This window comes from Tachypleus tridentatus, chromosome 3, assembly GCF_004210375.1.
Source record: "Tachypleus tridentatus isolate NWPU-2018 chromosome 3, ASM421037v1, whole genome shotgun sequence".
Taxonomy (NCBI): Eukaryota; Metazoa; Arthropoda; class Merostomata; order Xiphosura; family Limulidae; genus Tachypleus; species Tachypleus tridentatus.
Window position 1 is genome coordinate 100,571,525 of NC_134827.1, and position 26,301 is coordinate 100,597,825.

At 31.4% G+C, this 26,301-nt stretch overlaps 1 protein-coding gene across 1 annotated transcript in view; it reads left to right on the forward strand.

Annotated features, from left to right (window-relative positions):
* Positions 1 to 4,121: 4,121 nt before the first annotated feature.
* LOC143245927 (homeotic protein female sterile-like) overlaps positions 4,122 to 26,301 on the forward strand; it is an 89,563-nt gene continuing 67,383 nt past the window's right edge. Inside the window, exons 1-8 of the mRNA XM_076492181.1 lie at positions 4,122 to 4,547; positions 5,817 to 5,897; positions 14,518 to 14,557; positions 18,609 to 18,851; positions 19,229 to 19,375; positions 24,372 to 24,440; positions 24,735 to 24,819; positions 25,096 to 25,475. Of these exons, the coding sequence (XP_076348296.1) occupies positions 5,893 to 5,897; positions 14,518 to 14,557; positions 18,609 to 18,851; positions 19,229 to 19,375; positions 24,372 to 24,440; positions 24,735 to 24,819; positions 25,096 to 25,475 (969 nt within the window). The 5' untranslated portion in view covers positions 4,122 to 4,547; positions 5,817 to 5,892. The remainder of the gene's footprint in view (positions 4,548 to 5,816; positions 5,898 to 14,517; positions 14,558 to 18,608; positions 18,852 to 19,228; positions 19,376 to 24,371; positions 24,441 to 24,734; positions 24,820 to 25,095; positions 25,476 to 26,301) is intronic.

A 26,301-nucleotide genomic window follows, 5' to 3' on the forward strand; every position in this document is an offset into this window, starting at 1 on the left:
TTTTCTTAAATTAAATGATTTCTAAAAGTAATGTCCTAGTATTTTGATAGAGTTTATTGTTCAAAACGTTGTCAAGGTGCTTGAAAAAATGAAAATATATTGGGGGAAGGTCTGGAGAATAAGGCGGACGAGGCAGAACCTCGATTCCTAATTCGTTAAATTTTTGGAGCGTCGTTCCTTGACAGGTCTCATAATACCGATTTTGTTGACCTTCTGGCAGCTCATGCAGAATCCACTTTTCCAGCTTTTTCGTATTTCCAATCGCATTAAGGTGGTTGGCAATGCTTGAGTTGCTTGTGCCTAGCTTTTCTGCAAGCTCACGTATTGTTTGAGGGTCTGTTTCAACTGCTTCCCTTAATGTGTTTTAATCTAAGGATGGTTTCCTTTCACAACCTTTGTGGTCTTCAAGACTTTCATCTCCATGTCGAAACCATTGGAATCAATGGTGAACTGTAAGTTCAGTAACAGATCCATGTCCGAATGCCTGGTTGATGTTCTGTGTAGTTTCGGTAGTTTTTCGTCTAAGTTTGAAGTCGTAGAGGAAAAGCAGACGAAAGTTATTCTTCTCCATGCTGCCTTGGAGTTTACAAAACTCACTCTGAGTAAAGTTGAAACAGCAGACAATTAAACCACCTTGCAACCGACAAACGTTGAATTAAACCAACCAACCAACCGACGATAAGTTACTCAGTATTCAGATTCTAAATGTCATCGTGAGAATTCCGACATTTATTTATGGATAACTGTGTTTGCGTGTGTGTGTTTTCTTATAGCAAAGCCACATCGGGCTATCTGCGGACCCCACCGAGGGGAATCGAACCCCTGATTTTAGCGTTGTAAATCCGGAGATATATCGCTGTACTAGCGAGGAGCTATTATAGACAACCTAATACATAGTTTTATACTACTAATAAAAGGAGTGTCACAGTTAGTAAGGTCAACTGAAGATTTATGCATATTATTAAATATGTTCCATTAAACTATAATAATAATATATATAATAATAAGGAAAGTAACATCAATTTATGAAATAACTCTGGATAAAGGGCAAGTATTCTGAATTATTATTTATAATTACAATATTGAATGCGATGTTTCCAGTGCTTTGAATTAATTTTTTTTTTATTTGTTAGAGAGAGCTTGTTTTGAATTAAGCACAAAGCTACACAATGTAGCTGCTCATCACAGGTATCGAAACTCGGTTTTTAGCGTTGAAAGTCCGCAGACACACCGCTGAACCAATGGGGTGCTAGAGAGAGCTACCAAGCATAATGGTTATTGATACCGAGAAATTTCAAGATCGTTTAAAATCTGGAAGGTTCGTGTAACACGTAGAAACAAAGATGTTGTTGTTTTTGGAATTTCGCATAAAGCTACTCGAGGGCTACTCTTTTACCAACGAAGAGTGGGATTGACCGTCACATTATAACGCCCCCACAGCTGGGAGGGCGAGCATGTTTGGCACGACTCGGGCGCGAACCCGCGACCCTCAGATTACGAAGCGCACGCCTTAACGCGCTAGGCCATGCCAGGCCCAGAAACAAAGATAAATTATGAATTTGCGACTCAAGTGAAGTAATAAAAGTTATTGAATAGTGTGCGATTGTGTGTTTTTCTTATAACAAAACCACACTGGGCTGTCTGTTTTGTCCACTGAGGGGAGATATTTAATAGTGAGTGAGTAATTTATTTTAGAGTCATAAAAGCTATTCAGTGTTTGAAGTTAAAGTTAGTACGCTGTTAAGTTACTCGATATTTTGGTATGGAAATCCTGTTTTGTATTTAGGTTGGAACGTTGTTTGGAGTGACGGTTTTAATGTTGTGTAGGCCCTAAGGCAAATTATATTGTAGGTCTTACATCCCATTTCATTTTACATAGAATAAAATTATCAATGGGCAACCATTAAGACTATGAGCACTAAGGCTAAGCTCCCTCTATCCCCTACCTAAATACGTCACTGGTTATTTGTGAACCTAAGCCTAAACCTTGTGTCAAAATGATCGAATCTGTATAAATGTTATAGAAGAGATAAAATATTTTTTATTTACTTTGACTGGACTTTGAACTGTTTTTATCAAATAGTCCAGAAAACTCTCAACATTAAAACATGTTGCAAAAATAAGTGGTCTTCCGGTGGGACAGTGTAAGTCTACGGATTTACAACGTTAAAAGCAGGGATCCCATTCCTCTTAACAAACATAACATATAGCCCAGTGTGGTTTTGCTATAACAACATACGCACTCCCAACCTCAAGTAAGGGGACGCGGAGTACTTTGATTGCAAACAATGTTTTTCATAACACTAACATTTTTGTTTTGTTTGTTTAGAATTTCGCGCAAAGCTACATGAGGGCTATCTGTGTTAGCCATCCTTAATTTAGCAGCGTAAGACTAGAGAGAGAGCAGCTAGTTAACACCGCCCACAGCCACCTCTTGGGCTGCTCTTTTAGAAGAAAATTTTAAATTTCAAAAGCACTCAGGTTACATAAGCCTGCGAATTTAAACTTCATAAAAGTTCTTTTGGTTTTAAGAACGGATTTTCCATAATTCGTGTAAACAGAATTCTAAAATAATATTAACATTTTTCTATAACTTAAGGATTTCTTTTATTAACCGGTAAAATATCTTACTTAGATCAAATTATTATTTCGTTTTCCACAATGAACATATTTTATTGTTATGCTTGTTAACAAACTTACGAACAAACTGGACAAAAGAGAAGAACATTAATATCGAACGAATATGCATCCTCACCCATCCTGATTTTTGTTTTGTGAAATCTACGTCTTTTAGTCTTAAAACTTCCTGTTGTGGTCTTTCTTTCATGTATTGTGTCATTTAGTTCACCTTGTATGTAAAGCTGTGATTTACCAGATGTTCCAGTTTGAAAACAATCCCTACCATCATTTTTATAGACGTTAGATTCAGAATCAGATGAAATTGTGTTAATAGTCTCTGATGAAGTAGAACATGTACATCAAGTCCATGAGTAACAGGTCTCATAGCAGATTGAAGGCCCGGATGAGAATTTATTTTTTATTTGAATGTTGTAGCTTTGAACGTTACATGAACAAAACTAGCAATCATCTTCGTGGTTTCTATGCTCGCGCCAAACCACTGAAATTTCAAAAGACAAATATCATTGTATTTCCTTTAGTTCATTCTCTTAACTCTTCAACAAAAATGATACAAACTTCGTGTGGAGCTCATGATTTGTCCTAGCCCCAAGTTTTATTTCAAAATACACGTAAATACGCTTTTTGACGAATTGTGTAAAGTTTTGCCTTTGTTTCTTAACAAAACATTTACCAAAAATATAATAGAATATGTTTAGAGCATTTAAATAATCTCTTGTTACTATAGCGACGAATAAATAATATTGAAAAGAAAAAAATAAATGACAAAAACAGTCACAAAAACATTTGCTCAACAGAAATGACATCATGCGACCTGTTAACCATTTATGTACTATATATGCTAGTGGTGTTTTTCTCATACGTTCTAGAATTATTGACCAGACTCTCACGATGATTTATTCATGTAATAGTACATATGACGTTTTGTGAAAAATCTATAGGTGACAGAGAAAGATGGATATCATTTTCGGATTCAGGGTACAGGAATTATTACAGCACATATAATATTCTCAAGACAATAAAACGAGAGCAGGCCTGTGTTATTTTTAACTTTAATTGATTTTTTAATCTAAAATTTGCTAGTAATATTTAATTTCTTTTTTAAAAAACAGGTACATAGTTAGAGTTCTACCATGAGACTGATAACAAAAACATAATTATCTATTTGACCTGAAAAATATGCATTATAACTTATCACTGGCAAATATATATTTGGCTTCATTAGCTTTAATTGAGCCAGAAATTAAAAGCTGTGTTTTAATAAACATAGTTTTTTTTTTCTTGGAGCAACTATGTAAAAGAAGCTCCCTTATTATGTTACACCTAGTGATGGAAGTCTTTAGTATGTTTAAAGTAGCTTACATATATAGATAATTTATTATAAAGATTTATTTAAAATGTTGAAAACATTAACTACATATTTATTTATTTTTTGATTTGTTAATTGTTTTTGCAAGTAAAGTAAAGTAATATCAGGAAAATATCAGAGGTCATGTGACCCGTAAGAGCGTTGAGTGTACTAACAACAGTGGCAACCATAACAGTAAAGGCAGCAGGACAGTGGCGTTAGTGATGCATAGTGGATTTCTTGTTGCTTAGCGGGAAACGTAATGGTTTAAAACTGAAACATAGTGATATAACTATTGAAAAACTATGTTAGAGTTTAAACTAAAGTCTAAACTCACAATAAATTTATTAAGATTGTGAAGGTGTAGGTCACGTGGCCTAAACCGACCAATGACGTTGGTAAATTTGAACCTTCTCGCATACAAGGCGTCCTTGCCATGGTGCGCAATCAGTGATATTTAACGGGTTCTTTTCTTCCACTCGAAATCTTGTAATATTATGAGGGTCGAGGACCATCCTTTGCCGCAAGGCTTTTTGGAGATAGCAGAGATCTTCATTGAAGGGTATTGTGTTATTATTTTTTAATATTATTTATTTTTAATGAAACAGTAACTTGTTATAAGCTAGTATTACGTATCCTGGAGTCGTTTCGTTCAAGGACAGCCATAATGGATGGCGAAGTCTTGGCTTTTCACTTCATTTTTACCAAATTTAAAGTAATATTTAAATATATATGTATTGCTTATGAAATATATTTTTCGTTTTCCTTCGTGCTTCGTGAATTTGTTAGCAAACTTTTTTGTGAGTTGCTTTGACATGCTGTATCATGTAGTAAGTAAATTTAGGCTTAGAACATAAAAGTTAACAGTAGCCTAATCTATCGCACGGCTTAAGAGAGAGAGAGCCAAACTGACACTAATGTCACTGTCACTGTGTGTATGTGTGTGAGAGGGCGCGCATTGAGCTATATACACTTGTTATGATCAAGGGACTGTTACTCACAGTAATATGTCAAGCCTAAAAGTTATGATAGTGTGAGTTTATTTATAAAACTGAGGTTTATAATTAAATCAGTGAATATAATCCATGGACAATAGTAATGTGTTTTTATTAGGGGGGAATGAAAATATAACGTTTGTATGTAATTACTTGATATAATAAATAACTTGAAATATATATGTGTGTGTACATAAAATGTATAGTAAACAATTGAACTTTGTAAACACTAGTAATTTGCTTCCTTTTAACCCACTAGAAAACAACTATTAACAACAATATTATTTTTCTGTAAGTGAAACTGTAATTATATTGAAACTCATTGTTTTATTTGATAATGTTAATACCAATAAGTATCAATATGCCCATTTCATATGTATAAATCATCCGTGCTATTTTCATGTTATCTTTTTAAATATTTTTGAATATCAAAACACATTGTAACTATATAGAAATTTATTTGTAAAAGTTGAAAGATATTTGATGAAAACTGGTGTACATGTGCTACGAGTGTTTGGATTTATGGTCTGTAATCCTTGGCTGCCCAAAATGACTCTGCTTTAAAAAAAAAAGTTGAAGTATTCAATTTGTAGGTTTCATATTTGTGTTAATTATGGACACATTAGTAGGAATATAGAAAAAACAAACACACATGCAGGCAAAATACTTGTATGTTGTAACCATAAAAGTTTATAAGGCTAGTAGTTTTTAAATAGTTATGGTAGGCAAAGCTCAGGTGCTGAACAGGAGAAACACATTTAAAATTCTAAATTCATTGTGATTTTCTTCATTTTTTTGGTATCTCTTGTATAACTTTGATTTTTTTTTCTTTTCAGAAATTTGCAGTAGTAGTGTTGTCATTGTAGAGGAGCATTATTTGTTAAACACTTTGTGAACGAAAACATCATCATAATGAAGTAAGTTAAGGTTTGCTTTTCATGTGTTATTGAAACAAGTTTGATCAGATGTGTACAAGTTATCATGTGAAGTTTAAAAATTATAAGAAATTTTATGGGTAACTTTCCAAACAGAAATGCTATTAACAATATTTGAAACTTTGTTTATAATCCTAATTATTGTTGAAATTTAACTAATTTGATAAATACCCAGTAATAAAAATGTAAAGTGTGTGCATGTCTAAATATCCTTTAATACAGTAGTTTAGTGTGATTTGTAGGATGCTATGTTCATTGCATGATGTTACAAACCTGAAAACTGATTCCATCAGGTTGAACTCCATTGTTAAAAATAAATGTGAAGTTAATAGTACATGCACATTTTTTTGCATTCAGTCAGGTTTTTCTTATCTATATGTTCATTTTGGTTGATAATTTATATCCCATTATAACTTCTGTAGTGGGAGGGGATGTTAATTTATGCCTAGAGAGAAGCAAGTGAATGATGATTGTGATGGGGCTTGCATACTTAACCCCAAGTCCATTGCAGTGAATGTTCTAAACAAAGATGTGAACCACATTCTATATATTAAACATGTAGTTTTAATCAGGAAATATTATAAAATATTTCAAAATTAAGTTATGTGAATCCTTTTCTGTATTAGTTGTTTGTAAATATTTATTAAAATACTGTGTGTTTTTCACTTGCCATCTTCCAGACTATGGAATTTTTTTACAATGTAAGCTCATTCAGTAATAAAGTGTCTTGTTAGTAGAATTATGGTTCCTGACCATAGAAGTAGGCATATGCAAAGTACGAATTACATTACTAATACATGCTGAAATTGGCTTTAAAACCTAACAGATTATTGCTGAAGCTTTGATTTGTCATTTATTAGTAACCAGTGAACAGAATAAAACTTACCCCAGTTCAAATTGGCTTGACTGATAAGACCAGTGGTACTTCAGACTTTGGCTTTCTTTATGTTCAGTGTTGGTCTGGTTGGTTTTGTTGCATCAAGGAGCATTTACTGTTTTAAAACCATTTAAAATGAAATTTACCTATTGAATTGGTTGGAATAATGGACTATGTAATGCATAAACTGACATGTTTGTCCAAATTTAACCAACAGCATTACAAAAAATGGTAAATGGGAATTGTAAACAGTCTGTTGGTTACCCTGGCAACATTTTGCTCAACATTGTATTGTTGGTCCTGAGGAGACAATGTTTTCCTAACAACAGTTTGTTTCAGGTTATATCATTGGGTGTGGCTGCACTGAAAGAATGCGTGCAGTTGTGTATAATAAAAGTAGTGTGTGTGCATACTGATATTACAGTTCTAATTTAGGTAGTTATGCAGTCAATATCTATTGAAAGGAAATGAATTACCTGCCAAAACTGAATACAGGCTGTAACCTTGAAGCATTCCATACATATTTGTGAATAATTTTTTACCAATATTTTACCAATAATTCTGTGAATAAGTCACCTATGCTACTAATGTTCCTTATATAATATCATAGTATATCGACACTTGTTTCTATTTATTGATAATTTGTAAGAAAAACTTGTTTCTTCTGTAATTACTTTCAGTAACATTTGGTTGTTGAGAATATTCATTTCATTTATCAGTGTGTTATCCACGTGTAAATTTGACATTGATTGATTTTCTTTGGTCTACATTTTCACTTGCCTTGACAAGTATCAGGTTACTAATATTTTGCTAAGGTTCCAGTGGGATGAAATGAAAGATGGATTTTATAAGTACAACTTTAATTGTTTTTCATTAATTATGAATTAAGTAATCGAAATTGAAATGTAAGTTTACTAATTTGTTTGTGGAATCCAATGATGTGAATTTTTTATCTTCACTGTCTAAAAAATCACTGAAACTACCTGTTATAGGTTCAGGAATTTGACCTGCTAGAATAAATATATTAACTGTCAAATGGGTTAAAACATGTTCAAATTATGTAATATCCACAAAGGAAAACAGTATTTAACTATGATGCAGGAAATACAAGTTATTATTTAGATTGAACATTATTTCATGTTAAAGTCCTTTAGTATGGATGTAAGCCCAAGACTTGTACATAATATTAGCAGATGGAGGGCTTGGGGAAGTCTTAAAAATTGATCTTGTATTAAACTTATTTATGTAAATAACCACTTTTTTCAATATTTTGACAATAAAGCCATAATGCAGGTGGTGCTGTTGTTTTAATATTTGTTGTAAGTCACTATACCAATGTGGTAATGTGAGTAAAATTTCATGCATTATATTGATATTGTGTGGTGTATGTAAAAAGGTAAAAGTTGCATGATGACATGCGAGAATCTTAAGGTCCAGGAAGTTAACCCTTTCAGAAAATGCTTGGTATAATGCACACAAGTTTATCTACACACATGCACATGTTAAGTATTTGCTTTAACTTTTGATACAGCATGTATATATTTTAACAAAAATTGGTAGAATTTGTAGTAAAGATAAGCTTTTTGTACACAAAAATATCACATTTTTTAATGAAGTATTTTTACTAAAGAATTGTTTGAAAAATTGTTTCATTAAGTCTTGAGTGCAACGTGATTTCATGTTACAATTAACAAAAGCTATTCTTTGTTCCCAAACTCACAAATATTGTTTGAGTAAGCTCTAAAACATTCTAAATACATTTCAAATGTTTGTTTTCAGTGAGACTTTAGTTATTTTCTAAATACCTGGGTTCAGCCATTTAACCAACCTTGTAACAGTCATAAAATACAAATGTTTAGTCTAAGTGGCTTAAGTTTCATAACACAAAAAATTTACATATATTTTTTATTATATTGACCTTCTTGTCATGCCTAGCTAACATTACATAACTTGTATTGATGTAGTGCATGTTCATTCATGCTATGTATCCAGTAATATAAAAATGACCTTTAAGTCATCCCAGTCTTGACTGTTTCAGTGGACTAGTATTTATTTTGTGATATACAGTCACATTTCAGTTATTACACAATGTATGTATATAGATAATTTATTTCTAAACAGTAATAAACTCATTTTTAAAAAAATATAGAACAATAAACCAAGAAGTAAAACAAACAATTATCTCTTTACTACAGCCTTTGTACTTGGTTGTTGCTGGACATAAGCTGCTAAGCCTTTTAAAATTTCTAACATGGTGGATATCTTTTTTTTTTTTCTCTGTCTCACACACAGTTGAATAACCAAAACATAGTAAATAACTACAGTGGTACAGTGAAATTCCACTATAATTTAATAAGCTAATTGAGATTTATTTAGATATAAAATATCAAACTTTGAGCAGACTAAAGACCCAACCTATCTCCTTGAAAACTGGGATTGGAAGAACATGGTATTATTTTCACATATTAAAATGGCGAAGACACCACTTGTGGACATTCGAAGCTGTTGATTGGTTATTCACATGTCACATGTTAAAATAAGTATATATAAGGAATTTTTTTACAAAATTCGAAGAGTTTAACAGGCTATTATCATGCGTGCCGTTTTTCCGCTGAAACGAGGATTTCCACGGTTTTCAAACGGCCAACGATCACCCATGAGATTCGTGTAAATTCGAGGAGAAAATATGAGCAATTTGGGGGCCGGGTAGGTGGTTTTTGAGGAGAAATCGTATTTTTTCAATGTTTATTGCAGAAAAAAAAAATTGACTGCTATCTTGAAGGCAGTCTCGTTGCAGGTCTCGTGGTTTGGTATCGTGTGCATACCAGACGATAAAATATTCTCTATGCTCCAAAGAAACAACAGCGATTGAAATGTTTAAAAGGAAAGATGTTCATTTTGATCCTGTAGACAAGAGAATGTGTAAGGACATTAGATCAGCAGCTTCAAAGTATACCTCAAAGCTGAGGGAGAATCAGAAGAAAAGGGCTGAAAGGCTTGAGGCCTATGGTTCTGTGAAATCTGGCTCAGCCACCTTGGCTAAAGAAAAAGTCCAGAAAGCTGCAGAGGCACAGAGCTGCCCATTCAGAGAAGGAGAGAAAAAAAGCTTGGAAGAGAGCACTGGAAACCCTTGTCACGAAAGAGGAAAGTAGCCAAGATTGATTAAAGGAAATTAAGTGATTTGAAATTTGACTGTAATTTATGCAGCAGAGCAGAAGTTGATATCAGTGACTGAAAAACATTTTATTATTATCTGCAGCATACAGTGCCAGTGGTTTATTTTAAAGCATATCATTAATTTTATTTTGAAGCAATGTCAAAGCTTTCCTTGATTTGCTGTTTCAGTTTGTATTGTGAAATAATGAAAAATATACTGATATTGAGGTACCAGTAATTTACTCACAAGATTGTATAGATGAACAAGTTTTACTGTAGGTAGTCATGTAGAGTAATTTTAAGTAACTTGAAATTTTAATGGAATACATGCAGCAGAGCAGTAGTTGTTGATGTCAGTGACTGTACAAAATTTAATTTCTGAGGCATATCACTGATATCAGTAGTTTAATATTGAACCATATCAGTAGTTGAATTTTTAAGCAATGTCATAGCTTTCCTTCATATGCTGTTTTAGTTTGTATTGTCAATTTGTGAAAGAATGGAAAATTCACTGACATTAAGGTACCAGTAGTATAATGACAAGATTGCATAGATGAACAATTTGAACTGTCGGTAGTCATGATTAGTCAAAAGAGTAATTTTATGTGATTTGAAAATTGTATGGAATATATGCAGCAGAGAAGTAGTTATTGGCAATGACTGTAAAACATTTAATTGGCAGCATACCAGTAGTTCATGATGATGATGTTATTGATGATAAAAAAGGATAATAATGAAATGATTTATATTTGAAATATTTACTGAGTTATTTTGGCTTTATTAACTCATATTACTAATATATTTTGATTTAGAAAAAAATTAAACTGAATAAATATCAAATAAACAATCTTAAATTTCATTTATTTACTTTTTATTTTATTTGTTAATTTTAGATATTTTGATATATCTTCTAAAAAAATGAATGCAAATTAAAAGAATCAATCTGCTAAAGAGTGTAAATGAAAGTTATAGTTTTTATTAGTTTGATTTAATCTTTTAATTTCCTTTTGTTATTTTATATGATATATATTGTGTACTTTTCCAACATTGCAATGTCAAAAAACATCAAGAAATTATGTCCTAGATTGCACCAAATCACACCAAATAGCATCAATTTTTTTTAAATATTCCGGGGGAGGCATGCCCCCGGATCCCCCTAGTCAAGCGCGGCACAGCCGCGCTGTGGTGCCTCTGCGCCAGGCTATATACCTTTTCCTCTTTTTTTCATAAATGTCATTGGCATGCCTGTATTATGTTTGATTTAGTACATAATCCATATCTCATCAAAATAAGAAGATACAAGTTTCTTATTCTATACTGGTCTCACATGGCCAGGTGATTAAGGCACTGGATTCATAATCTGAAGGTTGTGGGTTCGAATTCCTGTCACACCAAACATGTTTACCATTACAGCTGTGGAGATGTTATAATGTGATGGTGAATCCCACTATCCACTGGTAAAAGAGTTGGTGTTGATGACAAACTGCTTTCCCTCGAGTAGTTTTGTGTGAAAATCAAAAAACAAACTTGTATATACTAACTTGTCAGTATTAGAAATTTGAGTTCCTAATTTGTATTAAATCATGGAATTAGTATTTGGACGTCATAAATAATTTAATTTTCAAGTGATGCTTTCATATGACTCGCTAACATCTATATTTGGATGTGTTCCTTTAATATTTACTTTTAAATTAAAGAATCAACTTTATTATATAAAAGTTTCTGAATTATAATATACAGTTTAATTCCAAACCTGTTGATGTAGGATAGTAGTTGAATAAAATTTTGAATGCAGGTCAACAAACATGATGACGTGGCTTTAGACCCTGACTGTTGCAAAAGAGTTGATCAAAAACATTGGATGATGCATGGGTATTTATGGGTTTTATATTATTTAATGATCAAGTATTAAATTGACCCACTTGATACTCATGATTATTCCTTTTGAAGTGATCATAAATATTTCAAAATAATAATAATGTATTTATTGTTATTCTCAAGGTCTGTGGCTTCAGAACTTTAAACAGGAAATGCTTAATGTCTTTTTGGTACTGTGTACATATAGCATCACTTTGATTTAATGGAAATATTCATTGTTTGTCTAAAGTACTTTGATTAACAAAGTTGCCTATTATCCACCTGAACTTTAGGTCTAACTGGATGTGCTAGGAAGCCAACTACTGTGATTTGGATGTACTGAATATAATATTGACCTTTTTGTAATAGGCTTAGTGTGAAATAGTCCTGATACACATTTGTGCTCTTAAGCATTTATACTGTAACTTTTAATACAATGTGTGTATCTTCATAAAAATAGTTAGTGTTTTGGAAAACATTGCAAGTCTTTTGCATGTAAAGAAATTGGATATTTTAATGACATTTGTACTGAAGGTTTTTTTTTTGTGAATATATTGAGTTTTTCATTACTGGTCTTGGTGCAAAGTGATTTTCATGTTATGATTAAAAACCTAATCTAACCTTAACTGATTTAAAGAGATTCTTGTTTTTTACCTTTTTAGTTAGTTTTGTAATAAACTAATACAAATGGAAAAACAAAGTATTTACCTGGGTTCATTTGAATGCCTTTACAATTGTACAAATGACAGTAATACACTAAGTGTTTATAATATTATGCACCAAACATCTAGAATAACAACTGGAAGAAATAGGACAATGTTCTGTAACTTAGTTTTCTAGTTTTTTAACTAAGCAGAAAAGGTTTGTGACAAACTCATCCACTCTAGTCAACTTGTCTCCTATGTGATTGTAGCTTGTGTTAAAAACTGGCAATTCTCTGGTCAGAAAATGTAATGTCATTTGATAGATGAACATTTTTGCTTTCAATTTGTTGAAAAAAAAAATCATCAAACTTATTAAATCCTGAAAGAGAGGTTGGAACAACTGGGTGTAGTGTGAGGGGTCTGATTTTATTTTATGGTTCTATGACCAAACAATATTGAAAGATATAAAAATTATGTTTAGTCTGAGCAGTGCTGATGTAATTGTGTAATTTACATTAAATTTCTTACTTATTAGAGGATGGGTAAATAAAACACAGAAGAAGGTATGCATACAGAGAAAATTCAATTTCTCAAACGTATTGGGAAACAGTATGTAAACAAAGCTTCAAGTACCTCATTTTTTTACAGAACAAATTCAGTTAGTGATGGTCATTAACTCCATATAACTCCAAGAAAGAAATTTCTGGTGTCAGAGTGAACAGTTGAACCCTTTTGGTACATGAAACATGTGCTGGTTACTATAAAAAGGGCAATTTATCCACCAAAATTAAAATTAGAATTTGTTTGTTTGTTTTTAAATCTTTTGTTAAGAAATAATACAGTATGGAGTTCCCTTTAAGTACAAAACTCGCTTTCATGTTTATTACCAACCATGCCTGGAAGCCAAATTGCTTGAACAAGCACTGAATTTTCGTTAGGCCAAACGTTTTCTTTTATTAAAACAAAGAGCTCTCAACCATAAGGGCAGATGTGTAGTCATTACTTGGAAAAATCAATATATTAACACACTGTAGTCTTGTTTCAAAATTATTTATTTATTACTTTTTTAAAATGTTGTAATTTCTGGATATGAACTAGATGGTAGTGGTCAATGTGGTCTCTTTCAGGGAAGAAAAATTAAATTGTTATGCAGGCTGAATATTTTTAAGTATGACATAAAACTGTACATTTTTAATTAATGGAGCTGGATGATAAGCAGTTTGTTGATTAACTAGGTGATTATTTTTAACTAACAGGTTAATCTTGCATGTGATGGTTAAAAAAAACTTGCAAAAAAAGTTTCATTAACTGTATGGAAAGAGCAAACATACGCTGCCAATAGTTTGATGACGTGAACAGTCAGAATAATAAAAGGTATCTTAAGTACTATTTGATTATTTTCATGCTGTTAAACAGTTTAATCACAAATGTGATTTGTTTTTCATGACACCTGTCAATGTTTGTTGGTATTTTATTGTATCAAGTTAATTCCTTACTTCAGATTATTAATTATTGGTTTATTTCAATACAAGTGTTGTTAAACTTGTTTAAGTATTAGTTAGGAAGATTTAACCTGTGTATTATCTTAGTCATTTAATGTATTGAAAGCCTAGGCTGTTATTCACCATTTTGTGTTCAACTAAATTGTAAGAGTTACTGTTGTTTAAGCTGATATATGTTAGTGTAGTTTTAAGGCAGGTGGTTTTGAACTGTAATATAAATTCAGAATATGGATTTTGCAAGAATTGTGCACAGTATACAACTATTTATGATCTTTAAATCTACAATAAAGCACATGATACTTGTACATTCTTTGGATCTTGTGCAATGCTGTTGGATAAATTTGGTTTCTTGGCAGTAAAGATACAGCATTTGAAAAAAATTGTATTTATAACAAAGGTTAAAAATAAGTATTTATAAAAAAAATTACATTTTCTGCTTTAATGGTTAATATATGTTAGAAAAAATAACTAGTAGCTCATTTTTGTTAGCATTTCTTAAAAAATGTATGATTGTATTTTAATCCTATTTTGAATTGAACAGCCACTGATTATAGAGTATTTTATAGAATGGGTGGATCACAAGAGGAGAGTGGAAATCATGATGTGGTAAGTTACTTTTCAAGAAGTTTTTGCATGATAGATGTATTAATATATAATTTATTTACTTTGCTGATTCGTGCAGTAACCTGTTTTACATTGCCATGTTGTACAGTGTTGTCATTCAAATATAGATTGGTAGACTTAGTTAATCTGTGTTTTTTGTTGTAGTAGTAAAGTCATAAAAAGTTTTGTCCTTGTGATTAATGTTGAACTTCCATCTTAAACCACAAACTTTTCACTTGTCTAGAACATGAGATTTGAAAGTTGGTGTCATGAATATTAGCCTTATACCACCAAAATTATTACACTTAGAAAAAAAAAATACTTTTTGAAATTAATATTTTTTCTGTGTTCACTTTTTCATAATGTTATTTAATAAAGTTAGATTTATTCAAAGAAAAAGTTATTGGTGGGTTACTTTTGATAAATTATCCATTTTAACAAACCATCGCATCTATTTAAATGAACCTGATGAACAAACCTGAGTATAAATATAAAATTTGCTTGGTTCAGATGTAGTAGTACAATTTAATACTATGTTTTTAGTGTAAGGTGTAACTAGTTACAAAAAAAATTAAAGACTGATTCATTTGGCATTGCTATTTAGTATGTGACATTTAAACCCTGAGCTAATAATAAGTGATGCAGGTTTTAAACCATATTTATTATTACAAAACAGTATTATGTAATATATTTTGACAATTTTTTTTGGGGAGAGGATCATCAACTGGCAGATTGCATGCAAGTACATAAATTGTATTTGGCAAAAAAGTGAGTGAAATAACACTAATTAGTACACACACACACACACACACACACACACACACACACTATACATAAAGTAAAATGTTGTACTTGAGGTAATGCTGACTTTTAAAGTGTCCCTGGTATTTCAAAAACCACATTTTTCAAATTTAGCCTGAATTGTAAGTTTAACCTCTTTCTACATAAATAACTTGTTTCCTGTGTAGTAAGTGATTTTAAAGCAAGTCTAGTTTGTTTTCATCATGTTTTCACTTTGCCATTAAAACCAGTGCCAGTGTTAAACTTAGCACACTTTTTGGTATTATACTCTTCCGTAGCTTGAATTCTTTTAAATTCTAAAATCTTTACCAACTGTATTAATATGAGCCTAACTCCTACCATGTTATTAAAATTGATTGCCCATAGCTTGTTAATATTGTAGAAAATTTTCAAAATTTGCAATTCAAATTATGAGGATGTTTACAAAAAGGTATATCAGTTTTTGTATTTTTATCATTCCTAACTAAGATTATGGTGTTAAAACAGTGTATTTCTTTATTCCTACTGTATTAATTACACACACAGCACATGTGATTGAATGTGTTTTTTCACAGAGTGTAATATCATTCTTTTGTGTTCATCTTGTCAGTTTCTTTATTCAGTATGTACATGTCTAGTTTTGAGTGTCAGTGCGACCTTAATATATTTTGTTGTTTTCTGACCAATATTAACATCATGAATGTGAGTACGCCAAAATGTTGTCTGAATAGACATAAACTTGCTATAAAATTCAGAAATTGTACTTCACAGTGTATAGCAGAATGTGATATATAATCATTGCACAGTAAAACCTGTCTCGGGTGGAATTGCATGGGACTGAGTAAAAATTCCAGCTTAAGCAGGAATTTTCCAATTTTAGATGTAGTGAACTTTCATTTCCTTAATTATATATAACTTTAGAGCAGAACATTGTACTTGCTTGACTCAAGGGAAGTAAGGTGTTTGTGAATAAAGTTATACTGTTTGTTATATTTATTAGAATAAGAACAAAAATAGACATTAATAATATACACAAGTATACAAATTCTAAATCAAATTTATTTGGACAAAGTGTCCGATTTCAACTGTTTCCTTTCTCATGAGGTTAAGAGAGTGACAATTCTACGTCCCTTTCATAAGTTCATTTTCCCCCTTCAAATTTGCATACAGTTTGATAGTGTTAATATAAATTAACACTTGCGATGAAGTGGGAATTTGTGTTTCCTCACTATCTTTTCCATTTTGTTCATCTTCTGAATCTCTCCCACTGTTACCATCTTGTAATTCTGTTACAGATTTTAAATCAGTTTCTGTTAAAACATTCTTGTCAACATTCACAAAACTTTCTGCATTCACAGAATCATCTGCATCAGTCTTCTCAGAGTTTGGATTTCACTAGAATCAGCATAACAAACAAATTTTAAAAGAAATTGAGGGTGTTAGGTAAATTTTCCCTAAATTTTAAAATTAAGAAAGATATCTCTACAAATCGTGAATCTAATTTTACTGCAAAAATAATGACAGAAAAAATATCGCAATATATTTAACCAATCCTTACTGTAACAAAATGTCTGAGAATTTATTAATATTTAATCAAACATTTTTTCTGCCTTACTTGGGTTCTAACCCTACTTGTTGATAGATGAGTTAGGCGAAAGATAGTTTTCCGTTTGCGTTGCGTAGGTTCCAATATATAGACAACCTTTTATAAGAGAAATCTTAAGATAATGCTGTAAAATTTTGATATTTCTGGCTTGTACAGCTTTCTGCCCTGTGCAGTTTTCAGCTTAGACAGGTTTTACTGTATCCTTTGAGCAAATTGATTTGTTCCATTAGTAATTACAAGAACTTAATGTAAAAGTCAGTAAAACAGATTTCTTTTTAAATAAAGTGCAAATAATTTAAATCTTCCACTTGTGCTTAAATCAACACATGTATGTATTTATTAATGTATTTTGTACATTTCTTAAATAGGTTGAATATTGTACAAGGTGGCCCGTAAGTCCCTACCCATCCATATCTTATGTATTCAGGGTGTCACCAGTATTCTTGCACTCGTGTACCCACGTACTTGTCACAATACGTTCTTCATGTGTAAATGGGCTTACATCGGCCATATTTCTCTGAAAAGAAAGAAACAAATTTATAATACATGCGTAATTTAATATAACATATGGATGGGTAGGGACTTACGGGCCACCCTGTACATTATGTATAGTGTATAAATGTATTGATTGGTCTTTTTCATATGCATTAAACATTAAAATTGACATGCAGTACTTGTTCTAAGATGTTTTTTTAAATATAGCACATATACTGTTGTCTGGTTTGATTTTTATTGATGTTTACTTGAAAAATATGAAATTTAACAAAATATAATTGTTTCATAATGATGGATAACTGCAGTTGAATGGTGGTGTATTACTTTTATACAAGGGAAACTGACAGTTTTAAATGAGGAGATGGCCATGGTTAAACAAATTTCACTTTCTTTACTTCAATCTCTAAATTCAGTTGTAACTAACACTTTAAACAGGAAAGTTGTATAATTTAAAATTTTTGTTACTTATGAGTAGTTTTATTCCTGTATAACATCTTTGTTAAATGTTTATTTCCAGGAAAATTTAAAGAAATGAAAAAACCTTTTCCTCACAACAGCATTTTTCTCTGTAGTTGTATTCAACATTTACAGTTTCTGTGATCACATTTATTCCTGTTTTTTTTTCAGAGTTGCTTGTTTAGTTTTTTTTCAAGAATAAAAATTTGAAACAATTAAACTCTTGTCTCATTTTAATGAAAATAGTCCAATCTGAAATAGAATATTTCATTGCTAAAATAGAGGTAAGGCAAACTTTCGTGGACTGAAAACTGTATTATTTATTAAATCTTGTAACTGAATCTTTGTTGTTGTTGGATTTGTCCAGATTTGCACTGATATTGGGATCCAGCATCAACAGAGCTACGGTGCTGTAATTAAAATATGTGACACTAATTAAAATTAGCAGCACAAGGTAGAAAAACAAAGTTTAGTGATACAGCTGACTTGTGAGGTGTGATATGGTCAACATGTGGGTCTCTTTGCTGCATTATTATTATTTTGTAAGAGGGGTAGGATGAATATTGCTAAATACTTAATTTGAAAACTAAACTAGTTTCCTGTTCTTGCAAAAAAAAAGTGAAAGCTTGAGTATGAAGTAGTGTGTAAGTTTAACTGGAAGATTCTGTAAACCAATGAAATATATAAGATTCCCTCACAAAAATCACATCAATACAGGTTACTTGTCTGGCTCTTCCATATCAGAATGCCACTAATGAAGCATTAGCTACAAGTGAAGAGACTGGGCCAGAACCGGTGAATGGCATTGTTCAACCATATTATGTACCTCCATCAGAAAAACCTCACCGGAACACAAATCAACTGCAGTATCTCCTCAAAGTTGTAATGAAAGCTCTGTGGAAACACCAGTTTGCTTGGCCATTTCATGAACCTGTGGATACGATTAAACTGAATCTGCCTGTGAGTAAGATACTTGTTGTTTTTAAAGTTTGTTCCCATTTTCTCTTTTTATCAGTAAACAAATTACAGTGTGGTGATGCATATCAAACATTGGTTCATGCTTCAGTTGTTATGTTTTCACAAGTGAATAATAAATGTTGAATTTATTGTAACAGTAATAATCGACCAGATGTGAATAATACTTAGGGTTGAGGAAATCTTTTTTCTGATTACATTCAGCATTTAAGAACATTCATATTATAGAAAGAGTACATGGTGTACGTGAACAATTCTTGCATGTTATTGTCTAAACTGGGAATCTTTAACAGGTAAGACAGTTGAAACCATGTGAATATTTAAGGATAACTACATATGTTTTTAATGTTTTGTACATTTAGGACTATCACAAAATCATTCAACAGCCCATGGATCTAGGAACTATTAAAAAGAGGCTAGAAAATTGCTGGTATTATTCTGCAACTGAATGTGTGGATGACTTCAAGACCATGTTTACTAATTGTTATGTGTACAATAAACCAGGAGAGGTGAGGACAATCTCGTGAAGTATTTCTTTAAATTTTATTTTTCTAGGAACAGGTTTTCCTTTTTCTGTATGAGTATGCTGTATTTTAAGTGTATTTATTTTAACATGTTACCGTTGCTTGTTGTAAGTACAATTAAGTTTTAGAAAGAGCTTGTATACCTTTTGAAAATGTCAATAAAAGAAGTCATTGATTGGATCTTTCCTTGTGCTAAGACACAGTCTCTGTCAGCTGATGCTTAAGAGATATACTGGAGAAGCAAGTTTTATGCAATTATTTGCCCACTGTTGTAGCAAAGACCTTTGACAGTACTGATGCTGTTTATACATAAATAAGGTGAAGCTTCAGTTGGTTATTAGTGTTCTGGTTTTATCCCTGATACTATTTGTTGTGATATTGGCCATCCACCACGTGCAACGAGTGACATTTTTTTACTGTTTGCCTTGTACTCTTATGTGCATGCACATAATGTAAGAATGTCTTTTTTTAAATGTGCTGTTCTTTTGGATATTCTGTTCTTAAATATTTGTTTATAAATTTTTTATTGGATAAATTTTATTAAAATTTGCTCATGTATCATTTTTTAATGTTCCACCATACATCTGGTTGATTCTGTGAGAAATGTTTATATATACATATATAGAATTTTTATTTACATTTACTTATTTAGAACATTTGGTTGAGCTTCTTAGGAAAAAAAACAACAAACTATTAATGACTGACTGCTTATTATTATAGTACCATGTTATTCTATAAGTATCTAATATCCAGGGTGTGACTGTTTGCTGTAGTTACAAATAATTTTGATGGGAGGGGTAAAATGGGTTAGACTGTCTGGTTTTGAAGGCTGGAAGAGGTGATATGATTAACAAGATGAGCTACTTAACCCGTACTCAGTTTCATTTTGTAGCCACTACGTAACTGTGAAACTACACATAACATAACATAACTGAATATGAAATTTGGTAAGTTTTTAATAAAAGTTACAAATGCTTTACACAAAAAAATCAATTTTTTTATTAGTGTTTTTATTAAAGATTAGTCTGAACTTACAAAGGCTTCACTGAGTGCATCTGAGTAAAAGATGGTGTTCATACAAGGAAAAAAAAATGCATTCTGTGGCTTAATTTTATGTAATTTACATAACCTCAAACTTGTTACTCACTATTAAGCTTTTAAGTTGAAATTATTTGTTATTTCTTTAACTTTAACATGAACTGTTGCTAAATCATCAATGTAGAAGTGGAATGAAGATTGAAATAAAATGAATATTGTCTTTTTTCTTTGAATGCATCATTTGTTGCTACATCTTCAGTTAATTATATTCAGAATTTCCACTGTTTACCTTTTTGCATCATTTTATTGTCTAGATGGGAGCATTTAAGCAGTTTATTCTCCTGTTAAAACCAGTATATCACAGCAGAATCACATTGAGATTTTTGTACATTAATGTAGTGTGTAATGTGAAAATGCTTACTCAAACATGTAGTTAAATGAGCCTAACTTGTTTGTTTTTTCCCCCTTAAGTTCTTTATCGAAGCAAAAAATTAATGTACATTTAAAATATGTTTTAGAATATAAACAATGGATCAGTCCCTGATATTAGTGGCCACACACAACTATCATTTAACTGGCTTTGTAACTAAGCTATGATTAGAGTAAGATAATTCTCTTACTGCTATGAGCAACAACTCTACATTCACATTTCTTGCTGAGTTCTTCTCGACAAGCTTGAAATATAAAAAATCTGTTGGTTTTTAAATGTGCATTACATGAAATAATGTGCTTTTGAAGATTGCCTTAAAAGTTAAGCATAGATGTGCAGGGTTCCTGTTGGGGGTTTGAAAATGTGTAATAATATCTTGGCAGATGATGTTAGATGTTAAAATGTTGCATGTGACCTTGTAAGTGTAGCTCTTGTTTGTTGACACTAGAAAACATGGTAAGAGAGAGATAGAATTGGGAGCACAAGACAAGTGAAAATTTAGAATTAACAGATTTCCCATTTGAAAATAAAATTTGGATAACATAAATATCTGAATTTTGAACTACTTTCTGATCCCACGTTTTTTTACAATAAAGCTAAAATTTTGTATGTAACTGTAAAATATGACGTTGTGTAGTGGAGTGAGGAGAGAGCTAAAAGGGTTAACTCTGAATTTTAACCCTTTCCAGGCCACTGGCTGAATGTCTGCACTTTTTGCACTTGCATTAATAAAAAAACAAACTTGTGAAAATTAGCGTGTTTAAAATGCACTCTTCATACAAAAGGTGCGGTAACTATTCAGATATTGGTAGAAAAATAAGTTGCTTTACAATAACTAAATACTGTGTAATTGTGCAATACACAACCAGTAACAACTAGTGGACTGATATTAGGGTTTCGTGAGCTTGTTAGGTCAACAAATTTTACAAACATAAAATCCATAAAATAATGTGCTTTTGAAGATTGCCTTGAACATTAAGCATAGATGTGCAGGGTTTCTGTTAGGGGTTTGAATTTTACAAACATAAAATCCATGGTGTAAACTAGTTTACAAAGACATTTATTTTAGTAAATTTTCTTTTATAGAAGTGACATGAATTTTAATTTTTTTAATGAAATGGATGTTTACTTAAAACCTGTACTAATCACTACACTTTTGCTGGGGTTAAGTCTAGTGCAAAATCTTTTAGTTTTCCAAATTACTAATATACTTCTTTCATAATTTGAAAAGCAACTTTGCCAACATTATTTTTCAACAGAATGACAAAGAGAGAAATTAGTGAATTTTTTTTTTCTTATTTCGTATGTTTCACACAAAAAAGTTGATTATTTGGATTATTTTAATAAAGACGTGATGAAGAGGACAGTTAAAACTAAAAGGTTAAGTATTTATAAGCTGTGTAAAATAAAAAAAAGAGAGGCAGGTCTGTGACAAATTGGGATTATTTTCTTTATAATAAAATTTTTTGGGCAGTAAATTTGGCATTTGTAAATTGTAAAATAAAATGTAGTTAACGTTTACAGCTTTTTGTATTACCACCTTAAAGTTCATCAATTTCAAACAAAATGAAATTGAGTTTACACTTTTTTCTTTTAAACTGTTCAAACAACTGTTAAAAATAAGTAGTGATATAATTATGAACATTCAAGTTGCAGCTTGTTTTATTTTATAGTTAAGGGGATGGAGGAATCTGGTACAGTGTTAAGTTTCCATGTTATGTGTAATTATTTAAAAGAGAGATATGGAAAGAGTTGAAGAAAATGTAGGTTAGTAAACAGTAGATCTCGTGCATAATTCTGTTGTGTATAAGAGGCTGTGATGGTTCCCCGAGATATCCTGGTCATTGTAACTAAATTTTTTTTTCATGAAGTTGAATTATTTTAACACTAGAATTTGAATAACAAAAAGTAATTTACTGCTTTTATATAAAATCTTACAAATCTATAAAATGTTATCAGTCAGTTAAGAGAGGAATTTTGTTTTAATGTTTAGAAAGTCGACTAGAGAGTGTTACAAGATGATATGAAAATTGTTTTATGACACATTTATGAGATCAACATTAAAACCTTCAATTTATATATCTTTCCCTCCCCCTTCCAATGGAACAGTTGTATGTCTACATTCTTCTACTAAAAACTGGGTTTTTATACCCGTGATGGGTAGAGAGCTTTTGTGTAGCTTTGTGTTTAATAACAAACATTTTTTAAATTTATTTTTTTAAAGATAATCTAAGTATTTGTCATGGACTCTGGTGACTGGTTCTTTTCCCCCTTATTGGTGACATTTCAAGATGTTCCAAGTCCATTTTTGAGTGCCCTTTGTTGTATTATGTTTTTTATTGAAAAGTTAAGCTGGTATGTAGGTTTTGTCAGGAGTGTTATGGATCACGTGTTATTAAAACTGCCCATTTGTAAATGAGCAAGAAATGGGGTGGGATGTGTGAGTGTTGTATTAATGGAAATAAATGATAAAACTGAGACAAAAATTAATTTTTTAGAAAAAAATTGGTGTTGGGGGTTAAAGTTGTAGGCAGGAAAAAAACATATTGGTCAGTGATAAAACTGCATTGTCAAGTTCCGAGACTATCTTAGGAAAGAACTAATGGTTTAACATTGAAAAAAAGGTGTTGACTTGATGTTTACTTAACTTTTAGTGATGAAATAACACATGATTACCAGCAATAAAAGATTAAGATATTAAAAGCTCCTATATTTTTGTAGAATTCTTTATTAAAATGAAGTCACTGTTAGTCTTAAATATTAGTTTGTGAGAGGTTAATTAAGTTTTAAGCAGATTTTAACATAGTGGAAAGAAAGTTGAAAACAGTATGGGTGAAGTCTAAAATGTGTAATATACAACTTAATATATCTCTGTGAATGTGATGCATAAGTTGTCTTTATAATAATAAACATCTATGTGAGGATAATGAATCTAAGGTTAATCCTATCTGTCTCAAAACAAAGGTAGCTTATTCAGGACTGGATACAGGTTTATATGCTGTCATTTACTGATGTTACGTTTTTTTAAACTATGAATATAATTATAGACATACCATGGGCTTGATCAGTTAATGTTGTAAGAGGTATGGGCATCTTCACTGAATGTTTATTGAAAGTAAGTATTACTAACATTATGTTTTCTGTGAATTTTAATGCATTTCAAATAGCTTGTGGTGGCTGTTGGATAGCATTGTAATTAAGCCACACATAATCTGTAAGGCATTTTCTTGTAAATGAAACTCTGCATTGATTAGTTTATGTGAAAAGCAAACATTAACTTTCGAGTTAAGTCTCGACTCTAAAGGAGACACTCACCTGGTGGAAAGTAAAATACTGAAAAGGGCAAAGAAGGCTCGAGATTACAAATAAAGAGTACAGGCCAGTTTGTTTACAAGATAGCACATATCAGGCTGTGTGTTACAGTGGAAGAAACATAATATTTGCTGTTGTGGTATAATTTAAAATATCATATTTTTGTACAGAGTGTATATAATTTAATTTTCTCTTTACAAGGATGTTGTTCTTATGGCACAGACGTTAGAGAAGTTGTTCTTGACAAAGATAGCCGAGATGCCAAACCAAGTAAGCAGTGATGAATTGTTATGGCTTTCTATCCATCTATAAAATTTAGTAAAAATATTGGAACTTCAAATTTCTAAATGTGATATCGAAACTAATATTTGCATTCTTGGAAATCTATTGAGGGTTCTAACGTACAAATTGAGGTTTTAATCATTGGAATGCTTCCATGTTAATATTGTTTTTAATTCATTCATTGGCTCATTGTTGATTGATGAAGGGGAAAAATATTTAAAAACAAATTAACAACAAACACTTAAAGGTGTTTATAAATCTGAGTTTTTTTTTTCTTAATAGGAAATTGAAATCCCTATGCCACCAGTCAGAGGCCCAGGGAATAAGGGAAGAGGGAAAAAAGGAAAAGGTGGTCCTAGAGGGAGAGGTAATTTATCATATGTGTGGAGATAATACATCTTTGTAGATTAAATTTGAATATATTTTATGTATCTATGACGTATATACATTGTTATTATGAAAAAGTAACTGTACACATTTTGTAATTAAAATTAGTAAATTTGTTCAATTTATGTTCGTGGCAGTTTTCAGTCAATAAGATTTGAGAATATGCTGGTTTAATTTATCATTTATGTTGAAATTTTAAATAATTAGAACATTCACGAAAGACAAAAACAGTAAATATAATAGTGTTCTTTTCTAGCAGCTACAGTGGCAGCGAATCAAGCAACTCCTGTTTCAGTAGCAGCCACTGTGCCAAACTCTCTGCCTTCCGTCCCTGTGTCACAGTCTCAGCCTGCTCCATATCCACCACTTTTGACCACCATGGCACCAGTCAGTGTACCAGGAAGCACCAATACAACCACTACGCTGTCTTCAACTGCAGCTGTTACTTTAGCACCTCTTCATGTTGCACAGAAACCCTATGCATACACTGGAGTTGGAGGTTCTTACCTTTCTGTTGCATCTATGACACCTTTAAATGATTCTTTACCTGTAACGTTACATGGCCCTACCAACCATCATCTGGAAGGAGTTACACAGACAACTGCCATCACCACAGTCACCTCAGTACCTGCCAAAGTAAGGAATGCTTTATTATTTAATATACTTTATCTTAAAGGTTAGTGATTTTGCTGTTTTATGGCTAACCACTTACACATTTTTTGATAAGAATTTCTGTATAATGGTATTCAGTGTGTCACATAAGTTCTAAATTGCTGGTCACAGTGTCTTCCAAATTGTGCCAAATGAAACTATTTTGGTCCTGAGGTTTGTAAAAGGTAGACTTTTCACACAACCCCATATGAAATCTAAGTATTTTGCAAAGACACAGGGATTCTTTGAAAATAGACTCCAAATTTGGCATTGATTTCCGTTAGAGTACGTAGGCCTTTAATTAATGCTCGCAACTTAAAGAAATTGAATTTGTATTTCTGTAAATGTGGGACATCAAGTCCAATGGGTTTGCTAGATTTTAATATAAAATACATTGCTATGAAGATTCGAGGATATGAAATTCTCAGTGTTACTACATCTAGTTGGGGATATAGTACTGAATTTATATTATTACAGTGTGAAAGTGAAAGAATAATAAATACACACTTCACACTACTGTATATTGTCCACTTTCCTGCTGTGATAATTTCAGTAACTTGTGAACTGAATATCCTATTATAATAAGTGAAATATGTTTATAGTTGTTTTCCAGTGTTTTAGAAATTGTTTATTGTATCACTTGTTACAGTATGAAAAGGTCTTTCAATTGAAATGCATCTTTAACATCTTGTACTTACCTATTTTCTTTTTAGTATTACAGTTAATATTATTGATTTGTATTTTCATTATATATTAGTTCTTTCAATTGATAACTATGCCTATAAAGGAGCTTTTATTTCTATGTTAAATT